General features: G+C 37.4%; 1 protein-coding gene across 1 annotated transcript in view; it reads right to left on the bottom strand.

Annotated features, from left to right (window-relative positions):
- Positions 1–14,330, bottom strand: part of LOC101888209 (fibrinogen alpha chain) — a 290,556-nt gene extending 276,226 nt beyond the window's left edge. Inside the window, exon 1 of the mRNA XM_011296201.3 lies at positions 13,661–14,330. Within this exon, the coding sequence (XP_011294503.2) occupies positions 13,661–14,175 (515 nt within the window). The 5' untranslated portion in view covers positions 14,176–14,330. The remainder of the gene's footprint in view (positions 1–13,660) is intronic.
- Between the last annotated feature and the right edge of the window lie 7,389 nt (positions 14,331–21,719).

The following is a 21,719-nucleotide window of genomic DNA, read 5'->3' as shown; positions in this document are numbered from 1 at the left end:
GTACTTTTGTATTTTTTTTTTTTTTTTTTTGATAGGACCTTTAAAGCGATTAAAGTTAATTTTTAGAAATATTTTTTAATATTTTTCATTTTCCACTTTGGACATTTTTCAAAGGAGCTTCAGAGCAATATATGTGGAGAATATCTTTCAAAGACACAGTAAACATGATTTTTAAAGAATATTTTTTAATGGACTGCTGTGAACATTTAAAGAATATACAGGGTGAGATAAAAAAGGAAAGGACCTTCAAAGCAGTTAAAATTGATTTTTAGGAATATTTCTATATATTTTTCATTTTTCACTTTCGACATTTTTCAAAGGACCTTTAGAGCGGAATATCTTTCAAAGACACAGTACACGTGGTTTTTAAAGACTATTTTTTAATGGACTGCTGTGAACATTTAAAGAACATACAGGGTGAGATAAAAAAACTACAACAAAGTCAAACGCCATAATTTTTACATTTTTTTTTTTTAATTTTATTTACATGGAAGCAAAAAACGTCGGAAATATCATCAAATTCTAGAATAAGTTTAGAATTGTTCGAATTAGTCACCTTTGGCACGAATTATGGCCTTCAAACGGCCAATAAAGCCTCTGCGTTGCTCTGCGGTATTTTGGACCATTCCCGGCGAAGCGCTTGTTTGAGGTGATCGACACTTTGGTATTTTTTAGTGCCAACCTTGCTTTCCGAAATACTCCAGACACAAAAGTCCAATGGATTTGTATCCGGAGATTTTGGTGGCCATTGTGAGGTGGAAATGAAGCTAGGAACCTCATTTTGTAACCATTCTTGGGTGGCGCGTGCTGAGTGCGATGGTGCTGATGTCCAAGGTCTGCGGCCAAAATGTTTGCGTGACCAAAGCTTTAATACACCCTCAATACACCCTCCAGAATATTTTCGCGAAAATATTCGTCATTTATTCTGATGCCACTGTCGATTAATACGACCGGAGAGCGACCATTGGCTGTTATGGTAGCCCACACCATCACCATGGCCGGCTCGAGGCTTGAGTTCTGGTGGGCAACCGAAGGTGCACATTTTCAGCTGACCTCTTTGGCAAGTAATCACGATCATTTTGCTCGTTTACAAACCGCTGGACAACGAATGTTTTAGCTCTTTTGAGTCTATTTTCTTTCCGTTGCGGTTTAATTCTTGCACTTTTTAGAATTTCAATGGCTTTACCCAGAGCTCATCTTTCAATATTTGCCGAATGGAATATTCAGCTCACGAGCCATTTTTCGGCCACTGCGACGCGGTTTTCGATGAATTCGCTTCTTTAATTTTTGAACCATTTCTGCTGATGTTGCTTTTTCTTCCGTCCACTTCTTTGATGTCGGGCTACGCTACCAGTATCACGGTAACGAGCGATGGTACGAGATACAAAAGATTTATTCTCATTTAAATGCTGGAGTGCTCTAACGATAGCCACTTGCGGTTTTTCCAGCACGAATAACCTTTTTCTGGAAAATTCTCCCCAAAATGGTTTTGCACGCTTGTAAACAATATAATTAGCTGTCACTGGAATAATTTTAACAGCTGTCGGACGAGTGCTTAGAAATGACAGCAGTCTGAAGTTGGTTGCAGTTTTTTCATCTCACCCCGTAGAAGATATATATAAAACTTAAAAAAAGGGTTTCTCTGTTCAGAAGAATTGGAAAGACCTTGAAAGGTTAGTTTTTCCATTAGAGACCTCTAAATGGAATTGTCTGTATAGAAGGACTGAAATATGACTCCTCTAAGTAGAAAGTTTCGAAAAGGTCTTATATAACACAATCTCCCTAGGCAAAAGTTCGGGAATGAAGTTTCACTCTGTAGAATATCCGATTATATTCTTTCTATAAAGGCCTGAAATGTATCTTCTTTCTCTACAGAAGACTAGGAATAGCTCTTCTGTCTATAGAAGAAATGTACACGTTTTCTGGTCCCTAGAATGAAAAAGGTCTTCTCTAAAGAATCCCTTGAAAAATGTATTCCCGCACAATAGTCCTGGAAATAAAATTCTATCAATTTGTGAAAGATCATTTCTATATAGAAGATCCTCTTGGAAAGATCTGATAAAGGTATTGTCCCCATTAAGAAGACCCAGAAAAAGCTTCCTCTCTATAAAAAGAACCCTGTAAAAGGTCTCTAATTTGTACAAAAAAGAAAGGGTGTTTTTTCTGAGGAAGATTAATAAAAGGCCTGCTGTGGAAATAAGACATGTATAGGTTTTCCGTCTTTAGAAATTGGAAAAACAGCTACCCTGCCAATTGTAGATCTGTAATGATAGTGGATGTCTTTATATAAAAATAAAATCTCTTAAGTATTTCGAAATTTCTTAAGAAGAAAAATTGTTTATCATTAGAAAATCGTCGAAAGACCTGTTTTCTACAGAAGAGCTGTAAAAGATGCTTTAGAATCGCGTCTATTCGTAAAAAATCTTCTATTTTATTAATTCTATCTGCAAAAGTCCTTTGGAAAAAAAATCATCTTTGGAGAACTTTGAAGCTGTCTTCTATTTGGAGAAACCCACTCAAAAGCGTTCTATTAATGGAAAATCTTATTAGTGTGGTTTATCAAAGCCCATAAAACATATTCTATGGAAGAATTCATCAAAGAGTTTTTCTACAGAAGATCCGTTAAATTATGTCAATCTATATCCCTTAAAGCTGGAAGACGAACAATCATTTTTCCTTCTCCCAATTTATTCGCCAGAAAATCATTTCAAATCAAATTCTCCTTTTCATCTCCCAATCCGCATTAAAGTGAAAACAGATCATTTCAATTCCGAACCATTCACCCTGAGTTGTGTGTCGTGTGTTGCAGAACAAAAAAAAATAGTCTGTAACTGTAATTTTGTCTGGATTGCACAAAAATAAAAACGCGCTACTCAATGAGCGTGGAGAGTTTCTTTTTTTTCGGCAGGGTTTCGATTTCAGTGAGTATTTTGTTTACTTCTGTAGTTAATGTCATTATTCTGTCATTTTCATATTCGTTTTGAATGTGTCTGCAAAGAAAAAAACCAACAAAAGCAACAACGGCGAAAACTCTAACGATGGTGTTGAGAGCGTCTGCGACATTGCAAGTCAATAATCAAAACGAAAGACTTAAGCAACAAACCTGTTTCGGCAACTATTTGTGAATGTGAGTCGTTTCGTTTGTCTGTTGTGTCGTCGCTTGTGTGTGTGTGTGTGTGGTGTTGTTGTTAGTTTTTGTTGCTTCATTGTAGAGTTTGATTTGTCTATTTCATTTTCAAAACAATTTTCCAACAAAAAAAAAAAAAAAAAACAACAAAAAATAGCAAGAATATGACAATTTTGTCTGGCTACTGTTTTGTTTGTTGAGGGGTATATTTTTTACGTATTTCTGCAGAATTTAGAATGTTTTCATTTGTTGTTTGTCTTGCATCGTTGTTTTTCTTATTTGAAAATAAGTGTGTGTTTTTTGGATTTTTTTTTTCAGAAAATTCATGATTTCTTTTTGAATAGAACCGAAGAAAGTTGGCAACAAAATCGCAATAATTTAAAGCCTATGTCAAGAATAGTAAAATTCTGCCTAAAATGATATGTCTCCAGTTAATCAGAAAGCACTCCATGACATGACAGTTCTGTTTCATGAAAGATTATAGATTTTTCGAAGGTCTTGTATGGCATTTACTATTTTCGATTATTTTTCTTAAATCTCTCTCCCCTCTATCCTCTTTTTCCATACATATTTCTTTCTTTAGTTTTGATTTACCGTTTTTACCGCCACTGCTTGTGGGATTTTGAATAATTATTATGAGATTATGTTAATTTTTTAGGCTTGTGTTTTCAAACTGAGATCTGAGATGTCATGTTGCTGATGATGGCCATAATTATGATATTTTCATGTAAATTAGCCATACGATTTGACCAGGTTAATGAACCGTTAACTATCATTTGCAAAGGCGAAAAAATGGGTCAGTAGAGGAGAGATAAGATATCAATAGGTATTGAGTCAAATGAAAATAAAAGTAGAAAGGTTTAAAAAATATGCACAATGCCACTTGAGAGGTCTTCTTCTGGACAGAGACGATACCTATTATACCTACAGAAGAAGACGAACTCCTCTTCTTCTGAAGAAGACGAACTCCTCTTCTTCTGAAGAAGACGAACTCCTCTTCTTCTGAAGAAGACGAACTCCTCTTCTTCTGAAGAAGACGAACTCCTCTTCTTCTGTGACGAAAGAAGAAGACGATTTCCTCTTCTTCTGTGTCGACAGAAGAAGATAACCTCCTCTTCTTCTGTGTCTTCTGTCCCCCCAGAAGAAGAAGTGGTCTTCTTCTTCTTCTTCTGTCCCCCACCAGAAGAAGAAGTGGTCTTCTTCTTCTTCTGTCCCCCACCAGAAGAAGAAGTGGTCTTCTTCTGTCCCCCAGAAGAAGAAGAAGTGGTCTTCTTCTTCTGTCCCCCACCAGAAGAAGAAGTGGTCTTCTTCTTCTGTCCCCCACCAGAAGAAGAAGTGGTCTTCTTCTGTCCCCCAGAAGAAGAAGTGGTCTTCCTCTTCTTCTTCTGTCCCCCAGAAGAAGAGATCGTCTTCTTCTTCTGTCCCCCAGAAGAAGAGATCGTCTTCTTCTTCTGTCCCCCAGAAGAAGAGATCGTCTTCTTCTTCTGTCCCCCAGAAGAAGAGATCGTCTTCTTCTTCTGTCCCCCAGAAGAAGAGATCGTCTTCTTCTTCTGTCCCCCAGAAGAAGAAGTGGTCTTCCTCTTCTTCTTCTGCCCCAGAAGAAGAAGAAGTGGCCCTCTTCTTCTTCTGTCCCCCAGAAGAAGAAGGGGAGGTCTTCTTCTTCTTCTGTCCCCCAGAAGAAGAAGGGGAGGTCTTCTTCTTCTTCTGTCCCCCAGAAGAAGAAGGGGAGGTCTTCTTCTTCTTCTGTCCCCCAGAAGAAGAAGGGGAGGTCTTCTTCTTCTTCTTCTGTCCCCCAGAAGAAGAAGGGGAGGTCTTCTTCTTCTTCTTCTGTCCCCCAGAAGAAGAAGGGGAGGTCTTCTTCTTCTTCTTCTGTCCCCCAGAAGAAGAAGAAGTGTTCCTCTTCTCCTTCTGTCCCCCAGAAGAAGAAGAAGTGTTCCTCTTCTCCTTCTGTCCCCCAGAAGAAGAAGAAGTGTTCCTCTTCTCATTCTGTCCCCCAGAAGAAGAAGAAGAAGAAGAAGTGTTCCCCTTCTCCTTCTGTCCCCCAGAAGAAGAAGAAGAAGTGTTCCCCTTCTCCTTCTGTCCCCCAGAAGAAGAAGTGGTCTTCTTCTTCTTCTGTCCCCCCAGAAGAAGAGGTGGTCTTCTTATTCTTCTTCTGTCCCCCCAGAAGAAGAGGTGGTCTTCTTATTCTTCTTCTGTCCCCCCAGAAGAAGAAGTGGTCTTCTTCTTCTTCTTCTGTCCCCCCCAGAAGAAGAAGTGGTCTTCTTATTCTTCTTCTGTCCCCCCAGAAGAAGAAGTGGTCTTCCTCTTCTTCTTCTGTCCCCCCAGAAGAAGAAGTGGTCTTCCTCTTCTTCTTCTGTTCCCCCAGAAGAAGAAGTGGTCTTCCTCTTCTTCTTCTGTCCCCCCAGAAGAAGAAGTGGTCTTCCTCTTCTTCTTCTGTCCTCCCAGAAGAAGAAGTGGTCTTCCTCTTCTTCTTCTGTCCCCCCAGAAGAAGAAGTGGTCTTCCTCTTCTTCTTCTGTCCCCCCAGAAGAAGAAGTGGTCTTCCTCTTCTTCTTCTGTCCCCCCAGAAGAAGAAGTGGTCTTCCTCTTCTTCTTCTGTCCCCCCAGAAGAAGAAGTGGTCTTCCTCTTCTTCTTCTGTCCCTCAGCAGAAGAAGAGGTCTTCCTCTTCTTCTGCTGTCCCCCAGCAGAAGAAGAGGTCTTCCTCTTCTTCTTCTGTCCCTCAGCAGAAGAAGAGGTCTTCCTCTTCTTCTTCTGTCCCCCAGCAGAAGAAGAGGTCTTCCTCTTCTTCTTCTGTCCCCCAGCAGAAGAAGAGGTCTTCCTCTTCTTCTTCTGTCCCCCAGCAGAAGAAGAGGTCTTCCTCTTCTTCTTCTGTCACCCAGAAGACGAAGTGGTCTTCCTCTTCTTCTTCTTCTGTCCCCCAGCAGAAGAAGTGGTCTGCCTCTTCTTCTTCTGTCCCCCAGCAGAAGAAGAGGTCTTCCTCTTCTTCTTCTGTCCCCCAGAAGAGGTCTTCCTCTTCTTCTTCTGTCCCCCAGCAGAAGAAGAGGTCTTCCTCTTCTTCTTCTGTCCCCCAGCAGAAGAAGAGGTCTTCCTCTTCTTCTTCTGTCACCCAGAAGACGAAGTGGTCTTCCTCTTCTTCTTCTTCTGTCCCCCAGCAGAAGAAGTGGTCTTCCTCTTCTTCTTCTGTCCCCCAGCAGAAGAAGAGGTCTTCCTCTTCTTCTTCTGTCACACAGAAGACGAAGTGGTCTTCCTCTTCTTCTTCTTCTGTCCCCCAGCAGAAGAAGTGGTCTGCCTCTTCTTCTTCTGTCCCCCAGCAGAAGAAGAGGTCTTCCTCTTCTTCTTCTGTCCCCCAGAAGTGGTCTTCCTCTTCTTCTTCTGTCCCCCAGAAGTGGTCTTCCTCTTCTTCTTCTGTCCCCCAGAAGAAGAAGTGGTCGTCTTCTTCTGTCGCCTAGAAAATGAAGTGGTCATCTTCTTCTGTAGCTCAGAAGAAGAGGAGGTCATTTTTTTCTGACCCCCAGAAGAAGAAGAGGTTGTCTTCTTCTTCTGTCCCCCAGAAGAAGAAGTGGTTCTCTTCTTCTTATTCTGTCCCCCAGGAGGTCTCCCGTCAGTCAACAAAATCTCCATCCCAAATAAAAAATATGTATTGCCCAGTGTTATCAATCGATCATGCCAAACATATTTCAACTTGTTTTCCCATCCGATATTGAGTTGCTAAAATTACACAAATTTATTTAATGTTAACACGTAAGTTTGAACAGTGTCTTAGCAAATGTTGAAGCTGGGCTATTGATAGCCGACATCTGAACTTTGTTGCTTCTTCACGTTTCTTCTTTTTTTATAGTTTTTTTTTTATTTCTTTATTTTTTAGTGGTGTGTGTTTAATTGATAACGGATATGTTGGTTTATTTTTGGCTGGCCTCAGGCATTCACAGCGTATTTTTATTCTTTCTTCAAAAGCAACAAATTTATATATTTTTTATGTATTTGTGGTTGTCAGCAGATGGTCATCTAGGGGGGTAGTCTTGAAGATGTTTTTGGCGAAAAAAATATGCGTAAATTATGCAGTTCTTTTTTTTTTTGCGGTAACTTTTGGCAATTGAAACGAAGATGTGGCGCAACATAAATTTATCGAAGTTGTGAGCCATTGACAAATTAACAATTATAATATTAATTATTAAATTTTTTTATTAATATTCATTTTTATATTAAACAAATACGAAAAATATGTATTTCAGCTGCAAACTTGAAGCCGAAATAATGGAAAAATTATTTTCCAATCATGGCTTCTTTATTGTGCCATCCAACCGAAAAGGCCAAAATATTTATTTGTTAATGTCACCAAAGTCTTTAACGCAAAACAAGTCTATTATCAAAAAAATATACATTTAAATAAATTATTAATTCTTATATTTTTTGGTAGAACCTCCCTGCCGATGATTGACGAAGTTGTTGCTGAATTTGTAACTGAATTTAATAAAATTTATCTCCATATTTTCCAGTTAATAACACCCCAAGCCATTCTCCGGCAGAGATGGCATCTTCACATTTCGAAGAGTGGTCAAGTCAGTCAGCCTCAAAATCCTCGCATGAGGTTGTTGTGTTTTCCATTTTGTAATCAAGACACATTTTTGGGGTGTTTCCCGCTCATAAAGTGTGACTGCGTTGATTGATAAACATTTATAACATTTATTGCGGACAGCAATGAAAAGAAGTTTTAAACTCCATGGATATAGAACCGGTTTCGGTTTAGAAAAAATTGACCTTTTTGAAATTTGATAGCCTATACGAAAGTCAAAACAGACACGATCTAGGTCATATTTCTGTTGAAGGTATTCTTCAGATTAAAACTCTGAACAGGTCTTTTATTCTCAAACGTTTTCCCACAGGCCTTCAATAAAAAAGAGATCAACTCCAGGTCTTCCATAAATTGAAGACGCTTAACAGCATTCAATAGACATATGAGTCTCCAACGGTTTTCTATAGATAGAGAAGCTTCCTCAAGTCTTTTATAGACAGATAACCATTCTCAGATCTTCCTATGTAGCAGATGTCTCACGTCCTTAAATACAGGGTGAGATAAAAAAACTGCAACAAAATCAAACGCCATAATTTTTACATAAATTGTATTGAATGAAAGCAAAAAATATCGGAAATAACATCAAATTTTAGAATAAGTTTAGATTTGTTCGAATTGGTCACCATTGGAATGAATTATGGCCTTCGAACTGCAAATGAACACGTCACACACTGCCCGAATGTTGCTCTGCGGTATTTTGGCCCATTCCCGGCGAAACGCTTGCTTGAGATGATCGACACTTTGGTATTTTTTAGTGCCAACCTTGCTTTCCAAAAGTTCTCCAGACACAATAGTCCAACGGGTTGGTAACCGGAGATTTGTATGGCCATTGTGCACTGGAAATGAAGCGAGGAACCTCATTTTGTGACAATTCTTGGATGGCGCGTGCTGAGTGTGATGGTGCTCTGAGTCCTGTTGGAATGTCCAAGGTCTGCGGCCAAAATATTTGCGTGGCCCAAGGCTTCAATACACCCTCCAGAATATTTTCGCGATAATATTCGGCATTTATTCTGATGACACGGTGGCGAATAATATTCTCCATTTATTCTAATGACACGGTCGATTAATACGAGCGTAGAGCGACCACCGGCTGTTATGGCGTCCCACAACATCACCATGGCCGGCTTTAGGCTGGAGTTCTGGTGGCCAACCGAAGGTTCACATTTTCAGCTGACCTTTTTGGCAAGTAAACACGATCATTTGGTTTGTTCAGAAACTGCTGGACAACGAGTGTTTCTCATCGGAGAAAACCAAATTCGGCAGTTCCGCTGCCACTTTCGGTCAAGCGAAGCAACTCCTTAGCTCTTTTGAGTCTATTTTCTTTCCGATGCGGTGTAAGTTCTTGCACTTTTTGGAATTTCAATGGCTTTACCCCGAGCTTATTTTTCAATCTTTGCCGAATGGAATATTTCGATATGTTCAGCTCACCACGAGCCATTTTTCGGCCACTGCGACGCGGGTTTCGATCACGTCGCTTCTTTACTTTTCGAACCATTCCTGCTGATGTTGCTGTTTTCTTCCGTGCACTTTCTTGACGTAGGGCTACGCTACCAGTATCAGTATCACGGTAACGAGCGATGGTACAAGACAAAAAATTTATTCACATTTAAATGCTGGAGTGCTCTAACGATAGCCACTTGAGGTTTTCCAGCCAAATATAAAGAAATCACACTATCACGCTTGAATTTCATCACGAATAACTTGTTTTCTGGAAAATTATCACCAAAATGCTTTTGTACGCTTGTAAACAATATAATGAGCTGTCACTGGAATAATTTTAACAGCTGTCGGATGAGTGGCTTAGAAATGACAGCAGTCTGAAGTTGGTTGCAGTTTTTTCATCTCACCTTGTATACGAAATTCGAAACAAACATGACATGGGTAACTTTTCTGTCAAAGGTATTCTTCACATAAAGGCCCTGAACAGGTCTTCTATTCTCAGACGTTTTTTCTACAGTCCTCCTATAAATAAGAGATCTTCTCCAGGTCTTCCATAAATTTAAAGTTTCAAAGTATTTAAAAGACAAATGCGTCTCCAACGGTCTTATATAGATAGAGAACGTGCCCCAGGTCATTTATAGACAGGAAACCATCCTCAGATCATCCTATTTTGCAGATGTCTCACTCCCTTATAAACTTCTAAATTCTTCTCAGATATCTTCGATATTACGCAAAATCTCCAAATTCTTCTCCCCTTCTCCACTCAAAAGTTTTCTACACCCCAGTCGAAAAACAATTAATCATTGGCACTTTTAAACAATTATCCAAAAATAAGCCGCCATGTCTAACTTAATTTCCTTTTTTGGCAATGAATGGCAGTGGCCAACTCGTGGCAGGCACAACGTCCAACCAGAACAACAACAGAAGATGCCATTACACTTTCAAGACACAACAACAATAAACAATAAAGATGATTGCAAAAGCATTGTTGAGATAACAAACGCAACTGAGTGAGAATTTGAAGAATTGGCGATGATGGCAATATTGGGGTGGATCGAAGCAGAAGATGTTGAAAATCAAAAAATGTGATAAAAAACAACGTTGGCATTTTTGTTTGGGATACCGCAGTTATTTTGTTGTTGCAAAATAGTTCAGTAATAAAATAAATAATATAACGTATACGTCACAGTTGAAAGTTCATTAATAAAACGTATACGCCCCACAGACGCTTTATTTATGTTAATCATCGCACTACTACTCATAATTAAAGAAGTCATTTAAGAGGTTTTCCATATCTAGAATAGCTTCAAAGGTCTCATATACCCAAAAAAAAGTCTAAAATACATCCTTTGCACTTAAAATACCTTATCAAGATCTCTAAATCAAAAAGTCATGGATTTATTAGGTTATCCTTATATAAACGACATTTTAAGGTCTTGTAGAAATTACATACCTATCAAGTAACAGTCTTAACCCAGATGTCCTTTAAAAGGATTTCGATGCATAAAATTTAATAGGTACTACCTTTATAAGGACCATAAGAAAAAAATTGTGTGAAGTATGCCACAGAAATAACACCTAAGGGAAATTTGTCAAAGTTTGATTACTTTAAATATATTTTGATTTGCCTTATCATTATTCAAATTCTTGAACATCTATGGAGTAGGTTCCGAAGGCATGGACCAATGTTGTCCATATCGTATCGGACTTAAATAAATATGCTATAAATATTGCGACGTGCCAAGTTTCGACTATACTTCCTTCACTTTATATGAGATATTTAATAATTTATGGATTCCAAAAAGTGGACCGACCGAAGTATTCCACTTTCATACTTCATCTAATACAGATATAAATACTGGTACGGCCAAGGTTACAAGAAAATCGAATATTTATATCAAATTTAATGCGAAATCATAAATTTCATATTCATGTCAGGTTTCTGGCTCAGGATTTTTTTTTCGAAATCTTGAATCCTATGTGGGTTGGTATCGGAATGAATGGTCCGATCTCTACCATCTTTATAGCAGATGTTGTGTTGAGAAAAATATTGAGATGGAACCAAGTCCAAATAGAATCGGATGTTAATTACACGTTTTATGGGCTTTATGGATATTCAAAATTTTGATCCTCGGTGGGGAGGTAACAAAATGAGTGGATCGATATATCCCATCCTTACAGCAGATCTTGTGTTAGTAGAAATAATGGAATGTGTGAAATATGAAAAAAAAAACAGATGCTTATTTCGGATTTTATGATCGTTTTTGTTATTCAAAACTTTGACCCTTTGTGGGGGAGGTACCAAAAAGAATGGTCCGATCTCAGCATCTTTATAACAAATCTTGTGTTGTTGGAAATATTGAGACATGCCAAGTCTGAATGGAATCGGATGTTAATTTCCAGTCTTATGAGCTCCATGGATGCTCTAAATTTTGACCCTTTGTTGGGGAGGTAGCAGATATATCCCATCTTCATAGCAGATCTTCTGTTAGTAGTAAGAATGGAATGAAAATGGAAAATGTGAAGAGAACCGGATGCTTATTAAGGATTTTATGATCGTTTTGTTTATTCAAAATGTTCACCTTTTGTGGGAAAGGTACCAGTAGGAGTAGATCTATACACCAGACCTGGGGTTAATAAAAATAGTGGGACTTGTGAAATTTAAAGGCAATCAGACTCTTACATCACATTTTATAATAGTTATAATTATTAAAAATTTTGACCCTTTGTGGGGTAAGAACTTGATGGAGCAGTCCGATATTATCCATTTTCACACCTGACTTAGCACTGATGCAAATATTAGGATTTGCAAAGATGGAGCAAAATCGGATTATCCTTTCTCTTTCTTTCTTTGAAAATATTGTCATTTTGTGGTGGAGGTACCAGAAGAAGTGGACGGATATTTCCCATCTCCGAACTCGATGTAAATTTGACAAAAATATTACGATATACCAAGTTTGGACCAAATCGGAAACTCCATTCGAGCCAGACAGACGGACGGACATCGCTAGATTGATTCCAAATGTCCTGAAACGTATTTGGTCCAAAGAGACCTAGGGTCTAAAACCGTCATTTCGATGAGACACGTTTTGGCTATGTAGCCATGCGGCTGAGGATATAAAAAGTAGCTAAGTTTTAGGACCTCCATTATTCGGAAGGAATTTAAAACTTAAAAAAAATCCGTCGAGAAGTACCGCTCAAATGAAAACCTTTATATGGAGGCTATACGAAGGCTGGATAAACACATTTTTGTGATAGGCTGTAGTAACGATTCCGAACTTGAAATATGTAATTTAACGCAAATCCGGCAAATAATGTCAAGAAAATCCTGCTATTCAAAAACGTAGACCCATATAGACAATTCCCTTCCAGGGGGGGTAAAGTATTCAGAATGAACTCCTTGTGTGTATTTTCAGACCATTCCACTGAAAAATATGGCTAAAATCGTCAAAATACCGAATATCGAGGGGCATCATTGTATGGGGGCTATACGATATGATGGACCTATAAAGAAAATTCTCTTTTAGTAGGTAAAGTACTCACATATAACTCCTTGAGTAGAATTTCGGACAATGCCAAAGTGTGACTAAAATCATCAAAATATCGAATATAGGGAGGTACAGTTATATGGGGGATATGCGATATCGTGGACCTATATAGACAATTCTCTTTTAGGGGGTTGGGTACTCAGAGGGAACTCCTTGTGTGAATTTTGAGGCAATGTCATTGGAAAGTGTGACTAGAATCATCAAAATACCGAATATTATATGGAGAATATACGATTTTGCGGACTATTACAGTCTATCCTTGTTAGGAGATAAAGTAGTCACGAAGAATTCTTTGCGTAGAATTTCAGCCAATTCCATCGAAAAATGTGGTTAAAATTATCAAAATATCGAATAACGGATATGGGAGCTATACGATATCGTGGACCTACATAGACAATTATCTTGCAGGGGGTAAAGTACTCACAGAGTACTCCTTGTGTAGAATTTCAACCAATTCCATTGAAATATATAGTGGACCGATATAGTCCATCTCCGAACTTGACTTGCCTGCAAACAAAAGACAGGTCGGTGCAAAATAGTAGCTTCCTATCTTTATTTGTTTTGACTCTAGCTTGATTCAAACAGACGGACGGGTGGACGGACCGCGCTACACCATCTTAGAATTTTACGCTGATCAAGAATGTATAAACTTTGTCCGGTCTTATTATTTCGATGAGTTACAAACGAAATGACGGAGGGTCTCAAAAAATTATATCTGTAGTAGACCATTAAGACCCACAAACCAGTATGTTAGACATTAATATGCCCTCCATCCAAAAAAGATCCTCAAGGGGTCTCACCCCACCCCAATGTAACATCTTCTTTTTTTCTTGATTTCATTAAAAAACCAAACTTCAAGAATTCATCTCCAAAAGTAGCCTCACACTATTAGACTCTGGTTTATAAAATTACAACAAAAACTTGAAAAAAACAAATAAACAAAAACAACAAGTCACTCCGCTCCATCACTCACCTTGTGCGTAAATTGCCATTGCGATTGTTGGTGTTGTTGTTGTTCAGCGATTTGGCTGCCAACTTGTAGGCATTGCTGTTGCCGGTCGTATTACCGCTATTCAGCTGGCTGGCACTGGTACGTGGCAGACGTGCCGAGGGATTGCCGGTGCCGGGACGGACAGCGCCCGTTGTTGTAACGCCAACAACAACGTGGCTGTTTAGAATGCAGACGATCAATAGAAGAGCAACGGTCATAGATGAGGACGAAGGCGATGATGATGAAGACAAACGTGATGACGATGATGATGTTGTAGCCGATGATGATGACGTTGTTGAAGAACCCAACAAAGATAACAATGCCGTTGACAAAAACAACAAGGGTGACGACGAGAACGACAACGGCGTTGATGACGGCGATGATGATGATGATGATGTTGTTCTGGCCAGTGTAGAATTCGTTGGCCTTTTGGGTGACCAAGATGAAGATGAACTGGCAGAATATGTTGTTGTTGTTGTTGTTGTTGCTTTTTGCATTACATGATCTTTGCTGTTCTTTGCTGTTTTATTGTTCTTGTCGTTGTTACTGATGTTTTGTTGTTTCTTTTGTTGGCTTCTGTTATTTGCACTGGAATTAATATTGCTGCAGATGTTGTTGTTGTTGTTGTTGTTGTTGTTGGTTTTGGTGTTGTTGTTGTTATTGCTAGCCAAGAACCTGTTCTCGTTTTTTGTCATATTCTTCAAACTGTTGCTGATTGCAGAAACAGCACCTCCTCCATGTGGAGCTGCTGCTGCCGCCGTTGCTTTCATTGCAACGTTGGCCTTAAAGGCCGACCTCATGTTGTTGTTGCTGTTATTTTTGTACTACAACAAGAATATGGGTGCTTGGACTAAGGTTATTGCTGGAGTTGAATGTATGGGTGTTGTTGTTGTTGTTGTTCTGTTGCTTTTTCAAGTCCACTTTAATGTATATCACGGCTGGGTGTTTGGGTTTCGATATCAGAAGACGAAGAATAAAAAATATTGAAACTTTTTCAGTTTTTCTTAAAATTGTTTAGTCTAATTTGCAGTTAAGTTAATATGTTATTGTTGTTATTATTTCTAGCCACTATATGATAGTTATTGCTGTTGTTGTTGTAGTTTGTTCACTTTGTAAAATTCTTGAGACCAGTTTTTTTTTTTTGTTGGCTGCAAAAAAATAAAGAGAACCACAAAAATTAAACGTTTTATAGATTGGAAATTATTTTTTTTTTAATTTTTTTTTTTTGCAAATTTATTTTGTTTTGATTTTGGCTTCTCTGTTTTGGTTTCTCGTCTCTCTCTTTTCTGAGAATATTTTTTCTTTTTTTTTTTTTTTTTTTGGATAATATTTTTTTGGCAAATTTTTATTTGTGTGTTGTTGGTACTTTTTGAGTTTTAATTTGTTTTTATTTAATTCATTGATTTTGTTTTCTGGTGGTTCATAGCCGGTTTTATTTTTGTATTTCTTTGAGTTTTTTTATTTTGATTTTTTTTTTTTGTATTTTTTTTATTGGCATGTATTTCGATTGACTTGGTTTGTTGTGGTTTTATCGGCAACTTTGCCTGGCCGCCGCATTTGTGACAGAGAACATGTTGGCTTGGCGTTCACGGTTTTAGTAGCTTATTAGCGAATAAGTCGGAATAATCAAGAGTTTAAGTTAATGCACAGCTGACTTGCCGATGACCATTTAGAATAAAAGAGGCTTTGGATCTTCGTTTTTTAATAAAATATTTCAAAAATTTTAATTACCCCAAATGAGTTTGCCATTTCGCAAAAAAATACAAATATTGAATAAATATATTTTTAGAATATTTTTTTTAAAAAATAATGCAAAAAATTAAGGGTCAAGGATAAAATGTGTTATTTATTATACCCTCAGCCATATGGTTAGAGAGGGTATATATCTTTTGATACGGCCAAAACATGGCTCCTCGTAATAATGGTTTTAGACCCTAGGTCGCTTTGGATCAGGTCGAGTTCAAAGATGGGCTATAACGCTCCCACCATATAACGGTACGTCCCAATATTCGGTATTTTGATGATTTTAGGCACATTTTCCAATGGAATTGTCTGAAATGCCACACAAGGAGTACCCCCTGGAAGAGGATTGTCTATATAGGTTCACGACATCGAATGGAGAATGGCCTATATACGTCCACGATATTGTATAGCCCGTATATAACGGTACCCTCCAATATTCGGTATTTTGAATTTTTCAGTGGAATCATCTACAAATCCACACAAGGCGTGTCTTCTGAGTGCATTACCCCCCTGGAAGAGAATTGTCTTTATAGGTACACGATTTCGTATAGCCCCCAATATAAGGGGGGTACCTCCCAAAATTCGGTATTTTGATGATATTATTCAACAAAATTATTTCAAATGTGATATTTAAAGATCGGAATCGATACTACAGCCTATGACAAAAAATTATTTATACAGGTCCATGTCTTCGTGTGGAAGTGTGAAGTGTGTATATGGTACGATATCGTATAGCCTCATACAACGGTACCTCCGAAAATTCGGTATTTTGATGATATTAGCGACATTATTCAACAGAATTATTTCAAATGTCATATTTAAAGATCGGAATTGGTAGCCTATGACAAAACAATATTTATACAGGTCCACGTCTTCGTATAGCCCCCATATAACCTTATTAAGTGGTATTTTTCGACGGATTTTTTTTATTTTTTCAAATCCTTCCTCCTCCAAGATCCTTCAAAATGGTTTAGGGTATTAAAAGTCCGGCCCGGCCGAACTTAGCTACTTTTTTACTTGTTATTATGCCTCAGCCATATGGCCACAGAGCGTATATATCATTTATTAGGGCCAAAACGTGCCTCATCGAAATAACGGTTTTAAACCCTAGGTCTCTTTGGACCAAATCCGTTTCAGGACATTCGGAGTCGATCTAGCGATGTCCGTCTGATATCTCTTAAAGGGAGTAGCCGATTTGATCCAAATTAGGTACATCGTAATATTATTGTCAATCTTAGATCAAGTTCGGAGATGGGCAGTATCGGTCCTCCCCTTCTGGTACCTCCCGCACAAAACCTCAAAATTTTCAACAAAATATTTTTTCTGCACAGAAAGATATACTATAATCCGATTTTGCTCCAACTTTGCAAATTCGAATATTTGCGTCAGTGATAGGTCAGGTGCGAAAATGGATAATATCGGTACACTCCATCACGTGCCTCTCCCACAAAGGTTCAAAATTTTGAATAATCACAACTCTTATAAAATGTGATGCAAGAGTCCGATTGTCTTCAAATTTCACACATCCTAATATCTTTACGAACCCAAGATCTGGTATTAAGACGGAATATATCGGTCCACTCCTTCTTGTACCTCCCACACAAAGGGTCAGAATTTTGAATATTCTCATAAAACACAGGGTTAAAATTCGATTCCACTCAGACATCGCACATCTCTATATTTTTATCAACACAAGATCTGTTATACAGATGGTAGAGATCGGAAAATTCCATATAGTACCTCCCCCACAAAAGGTCAAAATTGTAAATATCCATGAAACTTATAAAACTCAAAAATAACATCCGATTCTGTTCAAAATTTTCAAATCTCAATATTTGTATCAACACAAGATCTGTTATAAAGATGGTAGAAATCGGATCATTTCTTCTGGTACCTCTCTCACAAGGGGTTAGCATTTTGAATAACTAAGTCGATCATAAAATTATATTTCACACATCCCATTATTTTTACAAACACAAGATCTGCTGTGAAGATGGAATATATCGATCCACTCCTTCCGGCACCTCCCTACAAAATTCTCAAAATTTCGAACTGTACTAAGTGGTACTAAATTTGAAACAGTCTGGTTTAGGGTGAAGCTGGATTATTGAAATAATATATTGGGGTCCCTGTTGGTGATAGATTTGGTTTTAGAAATGTGTGCTATAATTGTACGAAAAGTACAGAATGGTGCTACATTTGATATTTGGTGATATTGAGGTTGTTATGCAAATGCGTAATATAATTGTTCGAAAAGTACTAAGTGATACTAAATTGTGTATTGAGTGAACAAATAGAGCTGAAATCCTCAAATTTGATAATGAGGTCTCTGTTCGAATGGAGGTGGTTTTGAAAATGTGTATTGTTCGAAAAGTATTAAATAGTACTGAATTTAATATTGGGTGAAGGAATAGAGTTGAAATCCTGAAAAATTGAAAGTTTAAATTCAACAAGTTAAAAAGCAGTAAGTTCGGCCGGGCCGAACTTTGAATACCCTCCACCATTTGGAACGAATTTGGAAATAAAATCCTGAAAAAAACTTTGGTAAAATTTTAAAAATACCGACTATTGCCGTTATATTGGTGCCTATATGACGTGGACCCACACGGGCATTATTTGTCATAAGTCATTACCAAATTCAAATTCGGAACTTGAAATAAACGATGATCAAAATATAGAATATAGAGGTACCGTTATATCGTAGCTGTTCGAAGACCTGAACCTGCGTAGACAATTTTTTGTCATATTTTGTAGCATCCATTACGAACTTCAAATACGAAATTTCAAACAATTTCGGTGAGTATTGTACCTAAACTCGTCAAAATACCGAATATAGGGAGGTACTGGTATATGGGGCCTATACGAAGACCTGAACCTGCATAGACAATTTTCTGTCACAGACTGGAGTTTCCATTACGAACTCTAAATGCGTAATTTGAAAAAATTGTGGTTAATAAAGACGCTAAAATCATCAAAATACCGAATATCGGGAGGTACCGTTATATGGGGGCTATATGAAGACGTGGACCTACATAGCTCATTTTTTGACTTACGATGTAGTATCCATTATCCAAATTTGAAACGATTCCGGTAAATAATGTCGCTAAAATCATCAAAATACCGAATATCGGGGGGTACCATTATATGGGGCCTATACGAAGACGTGGACCTGCACAGATAATTTTCTGTCCTAGGCTGTAGTATCCCTTACGAACTTCAAATGCCAAATTTGAAACAATTCCGATGAATAATGTCGCTAAAATCATCAAAATACCGAATATCGGGAGGTACCGTTATATGGGGGCTATATGATAACTTGGAACTACCTGGCCCATTTACGAACTTAACCTGCCTACTGGCAAAATATACATGTGTGCAAAATTTTAGCCTTCTATCTCAATTTGTTCGAAAGATAGCGTGATTACAACAGACAGACAGACAGACAGAGGGATAGACAGACCTACAGACAGACAGATAGACGGACATGGCTAAATCGTCTTAGAATTTTACGCTGATCAAGAATATATATACTTTTTTGGGTCTGCCATGAGTATTTCGAGGAGTTACAAACGGAATGACAAAATTAATATACCCTCCATAGTATGGTGGAGGGTATAAAAAAAATTGTGGACTTTAATAAGGGTTGTTTTTAAAGTCTTTATATTTAAAAATCGTGGACTTTGTAAAAATATTCTCAAACACATCCTAACAAAAATTCCAGTGTCTGATTTTATTCCAGAATTTCCTTTCCATGAAACCGTGAGGGGTTCAAAGAAATGCTTTCAAAAATAGCGGATATTGAAAAATATTCACATAAGATTTTTAGGCAGTGGGTACTTGGCGGTCAGGAATCAAATTTTTATTTTTTATTTTTTTTAATTTCAAATTTTACACCTCAAATGCTTAGCATAGCGGAATTTAAAGACCTTCTTCTTATATTTGGCTGAATTTAAAGCCTTTTTCCTTATGTTTGTCTTATATCGTATGCAAAATGACCCTCCCTTACGACTATATCTAAATTTTGTATCGAAAAAAAAAACTACAGCAGTTGCATTTTTATTTTTAGCCTACCACCACCTAAGAATCGCCTGATAAATTAAAGAACATTAGTTTTGGCCATAAATTTGGCAAAAAAAAATTCAAAACCATAACAGCAACAACTAGAACTATCACAAAAATTACCAGCCGTTATTTTTCATGTTCTTAATGGGTGTCTGTCAACAAATTGAGCTAGATTTCCGAATTTCCTTACTGAGATACTGAGGTGGTAGCGAATTTTATTCAAGTGGGAGCAAGGGGTTGCAGCAGAAGGCTTTTAAGTGCAATTTAATTTCGAAAATTGTCTATTAAGAATTTCGGTTTGAGATACATTTTTATGGGTATTTTAACAAGTCAACGGAATGGCGGGCAATGTAGCCAAGTTACAACAAGAAACTTAAACTAACTACGATTTTTTTGTTGTCATTGTTGTTATTTCTGAAAATGAAAGGAAGTGGAATTTTGAGACAAATGAGTTTCGTAAATTAAGCAGAAAAACTGCAACACAACTCAACTTCGACTCGACTCGTTCCGACTCCACTATTGACAGAAAAAGAACACCAGAAATTGTGAGACTTTCAAAAAATGTTTTAAAATTGCAATGGCTGTTGTTGTTGTTGTTATTTTTTTCGATTGCACTTAATTCTGGCCAAAAGAAGAGAAGAAGTCTAGAAAACGGCATTACAACGACAAATCGAAGACTAAAGAACATGTAAACGGTAACTAACTAACCACAGCCATCGGCTAGGCCATGAAGGGGCGTTTAGATCGATCGACATACAGACAGGCGGATATGCAGAATAATGACACGTAAGATAGACATAATGAAGTCTAGATATTATTACACACAACAACCCCCCCGAAAAAATAATGAATTCAATAATTTTCTTGTCGATATCACAAATTATTGGCCGATGTCGATTATGGCTTGCGAAATTCATTCACAAAACAAATATCAGTCATGGCCAATTTTTTTTTTCGGTTTTTTTTTACCTCAACCGTCTATGTCAACGGAAGTGTTTACGTTATTATATGAACTTTTTTTTTTTTTTTTTGAAAAATGAAATATTAAAAAATGTTGGAAGTAATAAATGCAATTTTGTTTTTTTTTTTTGTGAATTAAAATTAGAAATCGTTCCGAAAACTGGTTACAATTGTTCCGAAATCAAATTCATTAATTGTTATGCATTTTTTGTTATATAGATAGGCATCAAATATTTTAATGGGTGTATTTATTTTTTTGTTCTGTAATGCCGAATTTGTTTAAAAAATTAATACGCAGAATGAAATCGATTATTTTTTTATTGAATGGAATATTTTGTTCACTGTCAATTACTGCGTTTTGAGTTTTTATCAGTACGACGCAAATTCCTTGACACGTGAGTGTATAAAGAAACGTCCTACTTGGTCCCATAGATTTAGAAAAATACGATCAGATGCAAAGGTTATGGTTGAAATTGTAAAGTTACCTTCGCAAACTAATTTTTTCAAACCTATCAAAAATTGTGGAACTTCAGATATCCTTCTGGTACCTCCCCCACAATGCTCATAAAGCACGAAATCAACATCCGATTCCATTCAGACTTAGCACATCTCAATATTTCACTTAACACATAATCTGTTATAATAATGATAGAGATCGAAACATTCATCCTGTAAGTCAGAGTATTGAATAACAACAAGTTCAAAAGCAGTAAGTTCGGCCGGGCCGAACTTTGAGTACCCTCCACCATTTAGAACGAATTTGGAAATTTTCAAAAAATTAAATTCCTTTAAAAATCTGTTACAATTTTAAAAATACCGAAGATAATAGTTATATTGGGGTGTATACGACTTGGACCTACATAGGCATTGTTTGTCATAAGCCATTAACATATTCAAATTCGAAACTTGAAATAAACGGTGAACAATGTAGCTAAAATCATCAAAATACCGAATATAGGGAGGTACCGTTATATCGGAGCTGTGCGAAGATCTGGACCAGCACAGACAATTTTCTGCCTTAGGCTGTAGTATCCATTTCGAACTTCAAATACAAAATTTGAAACAATTCCGTTGAATAATGTCGCTAAAATCATCAAAATACCGCATATCGGGAGGTACCGTTATATGGGGGCTATATGAAAACGTGGACCTACATGGCCCATTTACGAACTTAACCTGCCTACTGGAAAAATAAACATGTGTGCAAAATTTTAGCCTTCTATCTCAATTCGTTCGAAAGATAGCGTGATTACAACAGACAGAGAGACGGACAGGC

The sequence above is a fragment of the Musca domestica genome, unplaced genomic scaffold (assembly GCF_030504385.1).
Source record: "Musca domestica strain aabys unplaced genomic scaffold, Musca_domestica.polishedcontigs.V.1.1 8, whole genome shotgun sequence".
NCBI lineage: Eukaryota > Metazoa > Arthropoda > Insecta > Diptera > Muscidae > Musca > Musca domestica.
Note: the sequence above shows the minus strand (reverse complement) of the source record. Positions and strands in the feature narration are given on the sequence as shown.